Here is an 18,020-nt window from a genome sequence, read left to right as displayed (position 1 = left end):
ATATAATTACACAGGATTTTGAAATCGTTTCAAATGATACTGCAACTGTGCGAATTGATTGATATATTTATTTTAATCATTAATTGCAACTACGGCGGATAATTATTGCTTTTTGAAGCAGGTTAGTAAATGGCCCACAAATTTTTTCCACACCTAAAAGGCGACTAGGTAATGATAAAATTTATACATATGAAAAGTTTTCTGTTGAGTGTTAGACTTAACTTGCTTTTACATCCTGCTAATTCAGGCTGCCATGAATGCCGCAATTTTTATGGAGTCTGATGTCTTGAGATCAATGGTCACCGACAATGACATCATCGATAGATGAACTTGAACGATTTTAACGATACCCTGGGGCCTGGGGCCAGTTGTTCAAAGCTAGGTTAGCGCTAAGCCTGGGTTAGATTTTATTCCACTGTTTCGGTTTAAGTTTTTCTGAACCACTGTTCATTTTAAAACCTTAGAAAATATGGCTTTTGTCAGTCCAGAAATATTTATGGAAAAATATATTCAACTTTGTAAACAAGCGATTAAAAAAATGAATGTAGAGTCTAGAGATTTGCTTTAACCCAGGGTTAAGCTAACCGGCTTTTGTACAACTGGCCCGTGAATGCTTTCCAAGTGAAAAACGCTCGTGAGCCTCGTGTTATGACGCAAGGTTATTAAAGAAATAACGAGCGAAAAAATTGTTTAATTTTATTCATTAAAGTAATAAATTGGAGTGATACAAGTTTGGTCTCCCATTGTGAGCTTAATTTGCCTCCCAAAATATTGGTCTGGGATAATTTCGTTACTCAGTTGAAAAACAAGAGCGACAAGGTCAAGGTGAATGGCAATAATACGAGCGGCTGTCATGAAGAAATATGCACTCAAATGAAATCAACATCCGATCATTGTGATAATCCATGGATTAGGATTAAGAGTTAGGATTAAGGGCAAGGAATGGGAGTTGGGATTACGATCAAGGATCGAGACGATCATATACGGGTTACGATTAGAGACTGGTGTCAAGATCAAAGATTAAGATGGAGGATTATGGTTTAGGGAAGAGGATTACGATCAAGATTTGGAGTTAGGAATTAGGATTAAAATTAGGATTATTTATGTGGAAGTTCACTCGTAAAAACGCATATAAATTATAAACTATATTGAGTTCTTTTAAATTAGTCGGCGAGCCTTACAAGAGTTACAGCTTCCTAAATCCACAAACGAAGTAGGAATGTTACTTTGATATTGAAGCCTGATCCCCCCGTATCTCGTCCCTTCAAACCCTACCCCCCCGTATCTCGTCTCTTCAAAACAAAATGTCTTTCGATATATACAAATTAAGATTATAATTGCCATCGAGATTTTCACGGCAGAACTTTGATATGTTTAACGAGCCTTTGTTCCGGAAACAATTGTTTTCTCATGATTCTATTTAACTCTCCTAGGGTCACCTGTGCATGGATACGCGTTGTCTCATCTTGGTCGCTAGATTCCACTTGTTTCAAGAGCTGATAAATGTCTTTTAATTTGTCCGATAATACCTAACGGAAAGGTAAAGTCAATTTCCGCAATAAAAAGTCTATAAAACATGGCTCTAAGAAGAACAGATTAAAACGAAGTGAACTCGTCCAGTTTTACCTGAATCGTTTTCTGATCCAAGCCCTTCAATACCAGTGTTAGAACCAATACAGCAGCTCGACGAACTTCGCTTGCCTTGTCCGATCTTAACACAGTACTGACGCAATGAAATGCCTGGAAAATAAACACATTTCACTTCAGCAGTCAGCCCCTGGGTGAGAAACTGTGGCTCTTGAGTTTAGATTACCTCATGAACAATTGTTGGTAACATATGCGGTGATAGACCAAACATCTCACCAAGATTCGACAAACTGCTTGCTCGAACAAAGCTGTCCACATCCCGTACCCCGACAAGAAATGAATGAGTCAAAATCTGAAAATATTTTGGAACTAGTTCGCCACAACGCTTCACCGCGCGCACGAGAGCTTCGCCAACTTTTAATCGAGTATTTGAAGATCTTTTCACCGTTGCTTTCTTGTCTTTTTCTACCAAGAAATTATTAAAATTTTATTTATACTGGATAGCTCTATCAGTTCTAAACTGTTCTTCCTAGAGGACCAGTAAGGATTATCTCTTATTGATCCAGTGTTACTACAGGAGGAAACCTAAACTAAACTAAACTCAAACATTATGCCCACCTTTCAGAAAACACTTATACTCTTCCTTGTCTATTTCACCACTTGCCTCGGTCCCCTCTCGACAGCAAGCCATAAACTCCCGCGCCAGATAGGGTATGACATCATCGCTCCGAATATCAGCCGCAGCGACCAGGCCTTCAACAGCCGCGAGATAAATATAACTGTCCTCGTGCATGAGACTATCACGAAAGGTTTTGACCAAAATATCGACCTTTGCTACGGCTTTCGTATCGCGAGCTTTCAGTAGATTTCCCAATCTTATCAGCGCATGGCCACGCACTGGTAACAATGGATCACACAGCTGTTCAAATGCTGTGTCGAAATCTTCAAAGAGAAACAAATAAATGGTGGTCATCCGATACGTTAAATGTTTTAGTCTATCTAAAGAAATAGTCTACTTCATTTATCACCGAAAATGGATCGCACAACATCCCTGAGAAATTACGACATGAAAAACCGAGGCTTTACAACTATGCAATGATTTTAACAGTAAATGCTATCTTTTTACCTAAATCTGAATCACCTTCAAAATCTTCAGCTTCAAGATTGAACTCTTTCGCTTTGTCAACAGCGTTATTGCCTTTTATCTTCGTTCCGTCACTCAGTCGGTTTGTTTTCTCGTGTGAAACGTTTCCCTTTTCTCGTAGAACGTTTGTTTTCGTGAGAATTACGACCATCAAGTCGTTGGCTTGTTCCTTGATTTCCTCTTCAACATGACTCTCTGCGATTTCTAGTAGGATCGGGGTCAGCGTTTGAAGTTTAACGAAATCTGAGCTTTCGACCTTGAGTGAAAAGTTGAATGAAAACAAAAATAAGCTTTGGCAAAAGAATATAACATACTGGGAAATTCAGCGCCCCAAGAATACAAGGAATTTATTTCTTCAAAACACAACAAGAATTATTTTGCAAAAGCTGTTCTTGTAAATCTTATCCACAATTCACAAACCTTGACAGCTCCGCCCAGCAAAGCAGACAGCATTCCTAAGGCCATTGTCAATGTTTCTAACTCAAACACGCCAGCGGCACCCTCGCTCTCCACGTACACGTGATGCGCACGTGTCAGTGTCGTGTCTATGAACTGAATTATGTGACCGGTGTTCTTCAACACAGCCGGCCCAAGCTTCTCGCACATCAATGCCAAGACATTAAAAATCACCAACGCCTTCATTCTTTCTTGGAAATTCGGCTTCAGAATTATTTTCTGGACCTCTTGAAGAAGGTAGAGAAAAAAATTTCCTGGAATTTCATTTTTTCGAAGATTTCGCAGAATTTCAACAAAACACAGAGCTCGGGTTTCGTATATGGCGGTTTCCTTTCCAAAAATTCTCCCAAACACGTTCTCGTCCACCTTGTCTTTGGATGAGGCTGTCTTCTTTAAGATAATGCCGCCATTCTCGCCAAATTCAAAACTGCAACGATTTGATATCAGATTCAGTTCAGATATACGAACATCTGAGTGTTTTCCGACATCCTCCGATGGTACACGAACGTTCGAGGGGTCTCCGGCATCGCCCGAGTTTCCAGAGGGTTTTGTCGTATTCTCGGAAACCAGGAAGGCGTTTTTGGACTCAGAGTTTGGCAGTTCTTTACAGATGAATACGTAGAGAATTGTCAATGCTGTCAGATTGTTTGTTCGCTTGAAATATGTTGAGAGTAATTCTAGCAGCGCTGTTCTATAAAAATAAAAAAACGTAATAAGATTAAATATATAAGAGTTTAGTTTAGGTTTCCTTCTCTAGTAACACTGGATCAATAAGAGAAGATCCTTACTGGACCTCAAGGAAGAACAGTTTAGAACTGATAGAGTTATCCAGCATAAATAAAGTTAGTTTAGTTTAGACTTCCTCCTGTAGTAACACTGGATCAATAAGAGATGACCCCTACTGGACCTCTAGGAAGAACAGTTTAGAACTGATAGAGCTGCCAGAAATGAACAATGATTATATAAAGATATTGATAGCAAGGCAACTAACTTCACATGTGATGCACTGTGTCTAACGAAGCAAAACAGCTCAAAAACAGGCACTATTATTCTCGCCATATTTTTCATCATCACCGGACTGGAGTTGGGTGAAGCAACAAAAACCTGAGGAGGAAATGGAGTTTTTATAATTTCACTGCATAATTCATACTGAAGATATTTGCTTTGAAGAAACTTTCAAGAAGAATTGGTACTACTGTACTTTATGTAAGCCTTCAATACAACAAGTCATTTCTCTTTCATCCACAATAACTGTTTGCTTCCTTTCTTCTGCAAAACATTAACCAAATATTCCAATAAATAAACAAGCCAGAAAAATTGACAATTCTGGAACCAAATAGCCAGATATTCCTGGGCGTTTGTGAATGTATTCTGAACATTCATTACCTGGTTCCAATGTCATTATAAGAAACGGTCTCATCAAGGAATCCGCAATGTATTTAGAAGCGATTTCAGGGTATTTTCTGAGCATGGCATGAATAATTTGTACTGATGCTCGGCTGTACTGCTGCTGAAGTTTTGATGAAGGTAACTGCAGCAACTTTAGGACCTTTTATGGATAGATTGATATAATTGTGTTAATGACACATGAAAATTCTTAGTGGCTTTCTAATGATGACATCAAACGCAGCAAGCAAATGTTAAATAGAGTTGGATTATGGCTTGTTAGTTTTGCAAAGCCAATAAAACTTCATTTCACATCAGGCTTTCTGCAATTGATGTCATTATGAAATGTACATCCCAACAAATCATACCTGAGGTGAAATAGATTTATAATATTCTTCTGGTGACTGTATTTGTATGGGACAATTCGCAATAACCTGAGCAATGGCCTCACATATCTTCCATTCATTGGTTGTACCTGACAATCAAGAGACAAAACAATAAACCACTCAGCTAGCTAGTGCATAGATATGTCCAGGAGTTGTATTAAATACAAGCATATACAAACCTGATGATCCCTCCAAAATAGCTCTCAAAATATTCTCCACTCCATTTGACTTTGTCAAGCATTTTGACAATAAGTGACCACAAACGTCGCTCATCCATTTAGGAGTTCTGCTAACTGTCTTTCCTTTCATGTCAGACCTTTCTGAAGGAGGGATCCCTGGCCTGGATTCCTTGTGAGCGTCGGTATCGCTTGATTTCCCACGGGGGGTGGGTATCTTTTGACCCGACATATTCCCTTGCAGAAACATCAGTTCTCGTATGATCAAAGGTTGGTACATTTTATTAATGATATCATTTAATGCTTTCCTACATTTTTCTTGTTCAGCCTTGGAAATTAACACCCCACCCTCACAGATGTTATTTGAAGTTAATGTTGTTCCAGTAAGATCTTGTTTATTCGCAATATCGTTATTTTGATCGGCTAACTCATTCTCCACAGACCCACTTTTGCACCCCAATTCAAAATCATCATTCTCTTCATGAGAACTAATCAACTGCTCACTTCCAACCAACTCCTCTTGACAAACATCTCCACAATACCCAAGCTGAATTAGCGAGGCCAATACATCTGCTAAATGCTTTGATAGAATCAGTAAGCTTAATGAAGGCTCGTCGAGACAATTAACCAAGACCATTACACACTTATACAAACATTGTGGACACTTGATCTTTTGCTCAGCACACAAAGCATCACCGAAACCAGTTCTTTGTTTAAAGGATGCACCTACTCCTTCAAAAAGGTTGGGACAAATACCCAAGGCTACAATAAACTGGATAACAGTCTTGATGATTTGTTGATCTTTCACGCTCAGATCCATTACGGGAACTCGTGTTGAGTTCTCAGACCTCTTGAGACTCATCAAAGACAATTTAAGAAGATATAAAGAGTGCAAACATAACCGATAAAAGATCAATCGTACAGATGTACTATCGATGTTTACTGTTGACCCTGTTTCCATCCTCTTTAAGCTCGGTTCTTGCTCAAATATTCCACAGAACGACAACTTCAATTCCTGACATGATCTCAAATGCTCCTCTGTTTCTAAAGCTCGCCAAAGCAAACATAGATTCAACGCTAACAAATCATCAAAATTGGTTGTGGTTTTAACGGCTAAGTGGATGTCTGTAGCTTTACTTCGATTGGTGTTGGATAAAATCTGAAATATTGAAATTATTCCCTTCAAATCCAGGTTCCCACCACTAGCTGTTGGAAGATGCACTTTGTCCGCCATCTTGAATTGGAACAACTGAGTCAGCACTTTTCCTTTGAAAGGGGAGGCTGGGAGGGGAGGCCAGGCCAGGGAGGGATCCAACCAAAACCAACACCGTCATATCATGGATAGTTAGTAAAAGAAATAAAGAAGAAAGATCGGACTTAAATATTCCCCGAAAATAGAACAGAATCAGCGAAGATAAACAATAAAAACTTGTGAAATAAATACATACAATTTAGGCCCAAAGTGTACCGGCGAATCAAGCGGTTATACAAAACACAAAATTAACAAAACATTTTAGTATAAAACTAAGCCGTTCAGTCATTTATATTGACTTTCCTTTCGAGAACGATGACTATTTTGACGTTAAAAACCAACAAGGATTGTTTCAAAACACTAAAATTTCTAAAAGAATATAAAAACACTATAAATTTCTCGCTAAAAATACTTAAAAAACGTTTAGGCGTTTAAATCTTGACATTTCCAAGCGTGTGCCTTATTAGTCGTTTTCTGTGCATATACTTGTTAGGGACCGCCCCCCGAGACCAGGAAAAGCTTAAATACGTTAAATTTATCCTCGCTCTCAGGGCTAGCCACTGTAGCTGATTCGTCTATGACGCTACGCTTGTGGCGATGCATACTCTGTTTCTCACTGAGACGTAACGGTTAGGTGCACATACATCATGGTCTGGGGGCCGTAGTGCATCTCCCCCTTAGACGGCCGTTAAGATGTGAGTTATGGGGGGGAGTTCTTCCTATAGCAACCGCCTTGCACCTTTCGTAGTTGTAACTATGCTGAATATTGCAGCCGGTTGTATAACCAGGTTAGATTGTGGCATAGGCTGGATGATCTCTTTTGGGTGTTTTTCCCCAATTTTTTTTTTGGCACGCTTTCCAAATTTTTGTTTTACATACAAAAAAATACTGTTATTAAACATATTATGGAACGGATATGGTTCGAAAAAAAATTTATATCGACTAAAAACCACCTTAATTAACCCCTGAATACTCTTCCCAGTCTCTGCATAGGAGCTGAATTAAACAATAGTACAATACCAGAAATCATTCATAAACAGCAAACATCTTCATCAACCTTACAGCAGTAAAACAGCGACAAAGACATTCAGACAGTCAACTCTGCGTTCTCGTTAGTGCCTTCAGCCCGAGAACTGTCAATCAAAAGTCTGGATAAATCCCCTGCTTTCCCTGCGAGTTTTCAAATTCATATTTCAAAATATCTGACATTTAAAACAACTCAAGATTTTCTACTAATCGTGGATTTAGCTTATTCATTAATACTGATCCATGAGATAGTTTGAACGAAGACTCCACCATTGTTGGGTATACCAGTGCAGTATGGTAATACAGGTAATATCCCAATGATAGACCATAATCTCGATGAATCAGCCTGAATTCTTCTGTAGCTAAATTTTCATTCCACAACAAGAAACACAGCATGTTTATTGCCATTTCAAGAGCACATTTAATTGTTATTCCCAATTGATTGCATATAAAATCCAACTTTGATTTAATTTCAAATACATAACTTCGAGGTGTGGGACGGCACTTGTAGAGAAAGTGGACAAACCTACTGCGACCATTCTATTCCTCGCGACAATAAATCAAACCACGCAGGTATTATACACTGAAGCCAGAGTTAGCCAAACTTAACATCAGCGCACGGGGGTGCTTTTCAACATCTCTCCGCTTAATGAAGGCTCGTCAAGACAATTAACCAAGACCGTTTAATATACACACTTATACAAACATTGTGGACACTTGATCTCTTGCTCAGCACACAAGCATCACCGAAACCAGTTCTTTGTTTAAAGGCTGCACCTACTCCTTCGAAAAGGCTGGGACAATACCCATGCTACAATAAACTGGATAACAGTCTTGATGATTTTATGATCTTTCACGCTCAGATCCATCTGACACGGGAACTCGTGTTAAGTTTTCAGATCTCTTTTAAGAAGATATAAAGAGCGCAAACATAACCGATTAAAGATCAATCGAACAGATCTACTATCGATGTTTACTGTTGACCCTGTTTCCCTGCTCTTTGAAGTCGGTTCTTGCTGAAATATTCCACAAAACGACAACTTCAATTCCTGACACTCGCTGTTGGAAGATGGAATTGCACTTTGTCCGCCATCTTGAATTGGAACAACTGAGTCAGCACTTTTCCTTTGAAAGGGGAGGCTGGGAGGGAGGCCAGGCCAGGGAGGGATCCAACCAAAACCAACACCGTCATATCATGGATAGTTAGTAAAAGAAATAAAGAAGAAAGATCGGACTTAAATATTCCCCGAAAATAGAACAGAATCAGCGAAGATAAACAATAAAAACTTGTGAAATAAATACATACAATTTAGGCCCAAAGTGTACCGGCGAATCAAGCGGTTATACAAAACACAAAATTAACAAAACATTTTAGTATAAAACTAAGCCGTTCACTCATTTATGACTTTCCTTTCGAGAACGATGACTATTTTGACGTTAAAAACCAACAAGGATTGTTTCAAAACACTAAAATTTCTAAAAGAAATATAAAAACACTATAAATTTCTCGCTAAAAATACTTAAAAAACGTTTAGGCGTTTAAATCTTGACATTTCCAAGCGTGTGCCTTATTAGTCGTTTTCTGTGCATATACTTGTTAGGGACCGCCCCCCGAGACCAGGAAAAGCTTAAATACGTTAAATTTATCATCGCTCTCAGGGCTAGCCACTGTAGCTGATTCGTCTATGACGCGCTACGCTTGTGGCGATGCATACTCTGTTTCTCACTGAGACGTAACGGTTAGGTGCACATACATCATGGTCTGGGGGCCGTAGTGCATCTCCCCCTTAGACGGCCGTTAAGATGTGAGTTATGGGGGGAGTTCTTCCTATAGCAACCGCCTTGCACCTTTCGTAGTTGTAACTATGCTGAATATTGCAGCCGGTTGTATAACCAGGTTAGATTGTGGCATAGGCTGGATGATCTCTTTTGGGTGTTTTTCCCCCAATTTTTTTTTTGGCACGCTTTCCAAATTTTTGTTTTACATACAAAAAAATACTCTTATTAAACATATATGGAATGGATATGGTTCGAAAAAAAATTTATATCGACTAAAAACCACCTTAATTAACCCCTGAATACTCTCCCCAGTCTCTGCATGGCTGAGTCTCTGAATTAAACAATAGTACAATACCAGAAATCATTCATAAACAGCATAAACATCTTCATCAACCTTACAGCAGTAAAACAGCGACAAAGACATTCAGACAGTCAACTCTGCGTTCTCGTTAGTGCCTTCAGCCTGAGAACTGTCAATCAAAAGTCTGGATAAATCCCCTGGCTTTCCCTGCGAGTTTTCAAATTCATATTTCAAAATATCTGACATTGAAAACAACTCAAGATTTTTTACTAATTGTGGATTTAGCTTATTCATTAATACTGATCCATGAGATAGTTTGAACGAAGACTCCACCATTGTTGGGTATACCAGTGCAGTATGGTAATCCAGGTTATATCCCAATGGTAGACCATAATCTCGATGAATCAGCCTGAATTCTTCTGTAGCTAAATTTTCATTCCACAACAAGAAACACAGCATGTTTATGGCCATTTTAAGAGCACATTCAATTGTTATTCCCAATTGATTGCATATAAAATCCAACTTTGATTTAATTTCAAATACATAACTTCGAGGTTTGGGACGGCACTTGTAGAGAAAGTGGACAAACCTACTGCGACCATTCTATTCCTCGCCGTGCAATGAATCAAACCACGCAGGTATTATACACTGAAGCCAGAGTTAGCCAAACTTAACATCAGCACACGGGGGTGCTTCTCAACATCTCTCCGCTTAATGAAGGCTTGTCAAGACAATTAACCAAGACCGTTATACACACTTATACAAACATTGTGGACACTTGATCTCTTGCTCAGCACACAAAGCATCACCGAAACCAGTTCTTTGTTTAAGGGCTGCACCTACTCCTTCGAAAAGGCTGGGAGAAATAATACCCATGCTACAATAAACTGGATAACAGTCTTGATGATTTTATAATCTTTCACGCTCAGATCCATCTGACACGGGAACTCGTGTTAAGTTTTCAGATCTCTTTTAAGAAGATATAAAGAGCGCAAACATAACCGATTAAATATCAATCGAACAGATCTACTATCGATGTTTACTGTTGACCCTGTTCCCTGCTCTTTGAAGTCGGTTCTTGCTCAAATATTCCACAAAACGACAACTTCAATTCCTGACACTAGCTGTTGGAAGATGGAATTGCACTTTGTCCGCCATCTTGAATTGGGACAACTGAGTCAGCACTTTTCCTTTGAAAGGGGAGGCTGGGAGGGGAGGCCAGGCCAGGCCAGGAAGGGATCCAACCAAAAGTCCAAAACCAACACCGTCTTATCATGGATAGTGAGTAAAAGAAATAAAGAAGAAAGATCGGACTCAAATATTCCCCGAAAATAGAACAGAATCAGCGAAGATAAACAATAAAAACTTGTGAAATAAATACATACAATTTAGGTCCAAATTGTACCGGCGAATCAAACGGGAATACCAAACACAAAATTAACAAAACATTTTAGCAAACTAAGCCGTTCAGTCATTTATATTGAGTTTACTTTCGAGAACGATGACTATTTTGACGTTAAAAACCAACAAGGATTGTTTCAAAACACTAAAATTTCTAAAAGAATATTTATAAAAACACTATAAATTTCTCGCTAAAAATACTTAAAAAACGTTTAGGCGTTTAAATCTTGACATTTCCAAGCGTGTGCCTTATTAGTCGTTTTCTGTGCATATACTTGTTAGGGACCGCCCCCCGAGACCAAGAAAAGCTTAAATACGTTAAATTTATCATCGCTCTCAGGGCTAGCCACTGTAGCTGATTCGTCTATGACGCGCTAGGCTTGTGGCGATGCATACTCTGTTTCTCACTGAGACGTAACGGTTAGGTGCACATACATCATGGTCTGGGGGCCGTAGTGCATCTCCCCCTTAGACGGCCGTTAAGATGTGAGTTATGGGGGGGAGTTCTTCCTATAGCAACCGCCTTGCACCTTTCGTAGTTGTAACTATGCTGAATATTGCAGCCGGTTGTATAACCAGGTTAGATTGTGGTATAGGCTGGATGATCTCTTTTGGGTGTTTTTCCCCCAATTTTTTTTTGGCACGCTTTCCAAATTTTTGTTTTACATACAAAAAAATACTCTTATTAAACATATATGGAGTGGATATGGTTCGAAAAAAAATTTATATCGACTAAAAACCACCTTAATTAACCCCTGAATACTCTCCCCAGTCTCTGCATGATATAGGAGGCAATGAATTAAACAATAGCAGGGTTCATTCATAAACATCAAACATTTATTATCGGCATTTTGATCAACCTTACAGCAGTAAAACAGCGACAAAGACATTCAGACAGTCAACTCTGCATTCTCGTTAGTGCCTTCAGCCCGAGAACTGTCAATCAAAAGTCTGGATAAATCCCCTGGCTTTCCCTGCGAGTTTTCAAATTCATATTTCAAAATATCTGACATTGAAAACAACTCAAGATTTTCTACTAATTGTGGACTTGGTTTATTCATTAATACTCCATGAGATAGTTTGAAAGAAGACTTCAACATTGTTGGGTATACCAGTGCAGTATGGTAATCCAGGTTATATCCCAATGGTAGACCATAATCTTGATGAATCACCCTGAATTCTTCTGTAGCTAAATTTTCATTCCACAACAAGAAACACGGCATGTTTATGGCCATTTTAAGAGCACATTCAACTGTTATTCCCAATTGATTGCATATAAAATCCAACTTTGATTTAATTTCAAATACATAACTTCGAAGTTTGGGACGGCACTTGTAGAGAAAGTGGACAAACCTACTGCGACCATTCGACTCCTCGCCACAATGAATCAAACCACGCAGGTAATATACGCTGAACCCAGAGTTAGCCAAACTTAACATCAGCACAGGGGGATGCTTTTCAACATCTCTCCGCTTCTGCAGGGGAGTGAGTTTCATCTCTTCCATATACTTAACCCGTTGCATCAACACTTCAACTCGGTAGTTCAGAAAAAACGGTTGCCTATCTCGAACCATTTTGTAATCCATATCTTCGCAGCGGTTTGCCAGTAATTCAGCACAAAACATACTTGGTTGAGAGCCAGAGAATTTTTCATGCCGTTCCAATTTCATGTGACTCGTCAACAATTCAAGGTCGGTTTTTTTCCCAAACGTCAGCTTACGCGGCCCGATCGTAATACATCGATGCATAAAAGAAGTTGTCTTCGATGTACAACGAAATAAACCACCGCATGTTGCCTTTGAATGTTGTAAAACTACAGACCAAGTGAATGATGACAAAGATCTCAAACAGGCAGCCATCTTGGATTTTTTGACACGTTGTAATTTTATCCCACCTTATCCTATCCAACCCCACCCAATATAGGAGTAAATATGTCCTTGTATATACCCCAAGGTCTCGAATAGAGAAAACTTTGGGTGAATATTTATTGACTGAACGAACAGAAGCAATGTTTGGCCAATGAAATTTATGAAAACTATAAAATATACTTAGTGAACGTAAAGACAGTGGTGCAGTCTAAACCACAACACACTTCCACTATATCTTAACAGATCCTTCACTGCAAATTCACCGATCCTTCCACGATGAATCCTTCAAGGATACACGCGGGAGGACCCTAATAAGTTCGTCTTAATCATCACTATGCGGTTTCTGATTTTCTGGTGACTTTGTTCTCTTAAAACAAAACACAGACGCAAATATACGCAGAAATTTCTTCATATCAGTTTTAAAACCTGAAAGCACCATTGAATTTGTCGTAAAAATGTCTCTTTTTTAAGCTCTCTCTTCTGTCTCATAATATGCAAACGAATTTTACATCAGGACGGGGTGCCTTTCGTGATAATCAATCAAGTCTGAAAGCATAACCAGGAAGCAGCGTGGCAGCGTCTTCAAACGACTTAGCATCAAATGTGGTATAACAACTGCCAAAAATAGACCACTTCTCGACGATTAGAGTTTCGACCTGAGGGCGTCAGGAGTGTTACGAAGGCCCTCAGGTCGGAACGTCGAGAAGTGTTTCGTCTATTTTAGGTAGTTGTAAGTTGTTATACCACATTTGATGCATGCTAAGTCTAAAAACAGTACGAAATTGTCGTATCCGGCACATGGCATATGCATGTACAGAAACTCCTGCACCATAGATGAAAAGTAAAAAAACAACTATTCAGTGTTTTAGAAACACAATTCACTGGCAAAGACACTTGAACTCGTTTGAAACTGCAAACAAATGATCGTAATTGTTCCTATATCGCGTGTACCTTTCACAACAGGGGAGCAATAGACAATGAATCTAACTCTTTAATGCCTTAACATTACTACATCGAATTGGTCGGATAATATTTCTCCAAGAGTTGATGAAAAAATATCTAAAGATCGTTTATCTTTGGCGAAAATGTGTTGGATATCGGTCTGTTGTAGTTCCGTGTTGTGGAGATGATTTTGATACGCGTATATCAGGATATAAACTAATTTGCATTCATTTGAATCGACGTATATCTGGTAAAAAAAAAATTCAACGCTGTCCGAATCATGCTTCACTGCAGCCTCCCACATTCTGCAGTGTAGTAAAATCACACATTTGGAAGATATCTGCCCCACTCAAGTACATTGCATTTGTCTCGCAATTATGAGCGAAAACGAAAATTAATTCAAAAAGCCAGTCAGTGAAATGACAGCTTTTCTATTTAATATGTGATTAAACAATATATGTATGTATGCACCTGCCAGCAGCGCTTAGTGACGAAAAAAAACACAGCAAGTTCTATGAGCGCTTCATGACTTCATCGTCTTCAGAGTCGAACCGTCATTTGCTGAAGTCTACAGCAAAGGTTTGAATCATCAGTTCGTATTCCGGAGAAGAGTTTCATAGTTTCTTAGTTTTTTCATTTCCTTATCGACTGATATCTAATTCAATTTTGAGCCGCTGTTTTCAATTCATAAAGCGGTTTATTTAACGGACGGATAGGACTATACGCAGTGACTGTCATTTGTTATCGATTATTCGAAGTTTGGGATTGCATATTGATAACATTTTTGGCTTAGTTTCTCGTGGAAGAGGACGCTGATTTCGGTCAAAGATTGGAGCGAACTATCCCGGCTTTAACTAGAAGAGAAGACAGTATTTTTTCATGACGGTTTTGTGAGAAGACGATAGACCATAAGGTGAGTACGCGTGTTGTTGTTTATCTTTTATTTAAGCGGTTTCTTGAGTGAGTTGTTTGGAAAGAGGTAACAGAGAAAGGATTGGAAAGTTAAATAAATTCGTCTGATTTCATTTATTTTCGAAAAGAAAGGCCAAAGGTAAATGCACAGAAATATTCTGGAAAACCCGACTTTATACTATCAGACCAACAGTGAACAGTCTCATATCTTTGAGCATATAGATTTTAAAAAAATAAAGGTAAACCTTTCAAGTTATAGAATAAGGATAACGTGGAACTGATTGAAACGTGTCAAATTAAGGAATAAGGATACTGCTAAATTATTGAGACGAATGTCTACAAAGGTAAATTGGTAAAGAAAGTAAACACGCCAGGTTTAAATAAAATTGACTATGAATTTATGGAATTGGGTTTTTTCCACGGATTTAACTAATAAATCACCAACTATTTCCAGGTAGCTACCTGCTTCGACAACGAAATCGTTTTGGAAAAGTCTGTTTCGTGCGACTGAGGGAAAATAATTTGCTGTTTGTTTGAGCAAGCATCAAAGCTTGTTATTCAAATAATTATCTTGAACACAAGAGGCCGAGAGCATCTTAAGATCAACTGGCTGAGGCAGCAATTGTCAGAGGCGTCGACACAGCTTTGAACGAAGATATGGATCCGGCAAAATCAGACGGAGCTGTGTTTATTTGCGGGGAAGACACTCTTGCGGAAGACGATTATATTCTTCCGATGAAAAGTGTTTTGACGGCAAAGTTAGCGACTAATTGGGCAGTTCGCACACATTACGATCCCAATGGAAGCGACCCGCGAGGTAACAAAGATACATTGTTTCGTAATATCAGTGCATCGTACGTTTTCTTGTTTATTTTCAACGAAGAAACCACGGTAGATGCGTTTTACCTCAACCAACTTGGCATAGCTTTCGCGCGTGGGGTTCCGATCGTGGGAATCCGCGAGCCAAGTTACATCATGCCCAACCCTCTGCCGGAGCATTACTACACGACGGAGATTGTCGACCTGACTTCGGGCGATCGGAATCGTCCGCATTCACGAAGCAAGGCGATCTTGTCAAATCTCCTTATCGAATCGTTCCGAAATGCGGTCGTCTACACAAACGATTTTCATAAATCCTGCATCGAGCGACTTTTCCGAAAAGTCAGCGACGCGTACACGAAGACTGAGAAAGAGCGAACACTCCCGCCGAATGTGACTGTCACTGATTGCGCAAGAGGCGAGCCATCGTTACGTCAAAAACTCTGGACAAGCGTCAGCGGTTTCACGAAGTGCCCGAAGTGCGGAACAACGGTGAAGACGAGTCGGAAATCGTCGGCGTTGCGGAAAACGAACAGCGTTGATCATTTGTTCAAGAAGGAAGGTTCAACTCACGGATCCAAGCACCAAACACGCGTCACAACTCCACAACTCCTTATTACAAAGAGTGTCCTACAACCTCTCACAGGGCAGCACCATTTCTCCAGGAATATCTTCAATTCAGACAGTCGACGACCGGCTACGAGCGTCATACGGAAGAGCGCTTCGGCAAGGGCCGGCGGTCGAGAGATCGAGCATATCGAAGCTGTTCAATCCAGACCGACTTCGACCAAAAGTTGCAACGCCGTTTCGACGTCGCGAAGCGGAAAGAATTTACACAAGAAACATAGCGAAATCGAGTATTTGGAAAGTAAACTGAACAGCCTCGTAGATGCGGAAAATATCGTGGAAAGTAAAGAGGTGGCCCCTGAAAATCCAAAACAAAACAGTGGAAAAGTTGCCAGAAAGAAATCAATGTCCGGTTTCGTCACAAACAGACGGGGCGCATTTCTACGAAAGATGTCGAGTCTCCCGTGCATACCGACGACGTATCTCGTAGCGGAACCTGGGAGCCAGGCCCCAGCGTTTGTACGATATCCACCTGCAAACGGTACACTAACGGTCGGAGATCCGAACGTTCCCGAGTTCACTGACGACGAGGATAAAGAGACGATACATATCTCTCGTAGACCCAGTCCTGCCATTTCCACCTGCTCGACCAATATTGAGTGATGTTTATAGATCACAGAATTTCCTGTGAAAGACACTTCTCAAACACAACAGGGGATGAAAGGAGATGAAAGGGGAGAGCATTAGGCATCTTGGGAATTAGGAGTGAGTTTGACGGCAATCAGTCAATCAATGAAGTAAACCTCAGAACACAGACTCAATTCAATAGTTGAAGTCAGTTTTATTTCAAGATTGAATCGTAATGTATTATCTAGGGAAAAAGACAAATATAGTTCTTAGTCGCGTAGCAACTTTTGAAGGGAGGGGCTAGATAGATCTTCGGCTTCCTTGTAATTAGTTCTCGCGATAATCATTTCAGAGATGGATTCTCATCAATCCCTCCGCAGTTAATTTTGCAAACGCTTTTACATGGAAACGCCTTCCGACGGCCTACGCCACTTGTTTTGATTAGTTATCAGTACTACGAAGATATTATATGAACTAAATAATGAACACACCGCCTACACAGTCGGCTAGACCGAGCCAGAGGAAATTAGCATCATTTTTAATTAAGTTTACAGATGGTCTTTATGTGTGGCTATTGCGCTACACACTCTAAAAAAGTTCCACTGTTTATGAAACAAAAATTAATGGAATATTCTTTTCAAATTTAGTTATGAAGTACATGAAAACCATGTACATTTGTCAGATGCTGGTCAGAGTCTGAGATGCTGGTCATTTCATAAACTTTATGTAACAGAGAACCGAGAACGGCTCTCCCAAGCCAGCCATCATTGTATTTAGGTATTTGACTTTTTGGCCTGGAAAACCTCAAAGCATCACGGCATACAAGGGGCTTCGCAACGGAAAGAGGGGGAGGGGAGCTGTTCCACCTTGTTTCCCTTCGCCCGGGGTCCCTGCTGTAACATTTTCATTGCCCATAGCACAGAAGTGCATCCGAAACAAAAATTTATTTTCGAAAACAACATGTAATTATCACATGTGTAGGCAAATAATGAAATATAGAGCGTCTCAGACAGCTCTTATAAATCAGCTGTTACCAGCATCTTTGTAATTTATAAATTTGAATTCAAATATACATTTGAATAGTGAACACTTTTGGAAGCAATTGTCGACGCAAGCCTTGTGCCCGACTGCCAATTTCCCCTGAAAGCAATTGTTTTTAGAATGTGTTACCCTGTATATTTTGGAATAAACATCCCTCGTCTAGATTGGGCCCTGGTTCATTCAAATAAACAGGCAGATGAAGCAGCGACAACTGACAAGAGTGCTGAATCATTTCTAACCACCATTTTGAATACTCAATAGCGATTAGCGAACCTTCTGGAACGTTCCAAGGAATTTGATTGGCTCATGGAATGTAAGCGACCTTATATTGCAACAATTTTTATAACAAA

At 39.6% G+C, this 18,020-nt stretch overlaps 2 protein-coding genes across 2 annotated transcripts; one reads left to right on the top strand and one right to left on the bottom strand.

Annotated features, from left to right (window-relative positions):
* Positions 1 to 1,101: 1,101 nt before the first annotated feature.
* Positions 1,102 to 7,444, bottom strand: LOC114527590 (transport and Golgi organization protein 6 homolog). The gene is made up of 12 exons (XM_028549284.1): positions 7,408 to 7,444; positions 5,139 to 6,756; positions 4,942 to 5,048; positions 4,574 to 4,736; positions 4,389 to 4,456; positions 4,179 to 4,291; positions 3,152 to 3,878; positions 2,714 to 2,987; positions 2,206 to 2,529; positions 1,814 to 2,052; positions 1,627 to 1,740; positions 1,102 to 1,529 (listed from the first exon to the last, which is right to left on the bottom strand). Exons 2-12 carry the CDS (start codon positions 6,367 to 6,369, stop codon positions 1,353 to 1,355), a joined length of 3,537 nt encoding a protein of 1,178 aa, XP_028405085.1. The 5' UTR covers positions 6,370 to 6,756; positions 7,408 to 7,444; the 3' UTR covers positions 1,102 to 1,352.
* A 5,557-nt stretch (positions 7,445 to 13,001) lies between these two features.
* LOC114527704 lies at positions 13,002 to 17,677 on the top strand. The gene is made up of 2 exons (XM_028549412.1): positions 13,002 to 14,617; positions 15,071 to 17,677. The coding sequence occupies exon 2, from the start codon at positions 15,274 to 15,276 to the stop codon at positions 16,663 to 16,665; it is 1,392 nt and encodes a 463-aa protein (XP_028405213.1). The 5' UTR covers positions 13,002 to 14,617; positions 15,071 to 15,273; the 3' UTR covers positions 16,666 to 17,677.
* The last annotated feature ends 343 nt before the right edge of the window (positions 17,678 to 18,020 follow it).

This window comes from Dendronephthya gigantea, unplaced genomic scaffold (assembly GCF_004324835.1).
Source record: "Dendronephthya gigantea isolate DGI-Jeju-01 unplaced genomic scaffold, DenGig_1.0 000045F, whole genome shotgun sequence".
NCBI lineage: Eukaryota > Metazoa > Cnidaria > Anthozoa > Malacalcyonacea > Nephtheidae > Dendronephthya > Dendronephthya gigantea.
Note: the sequence above shows the minus strand (reverse complement) of the source record. Positions and strands in the feature narration are given on the sequence as shown.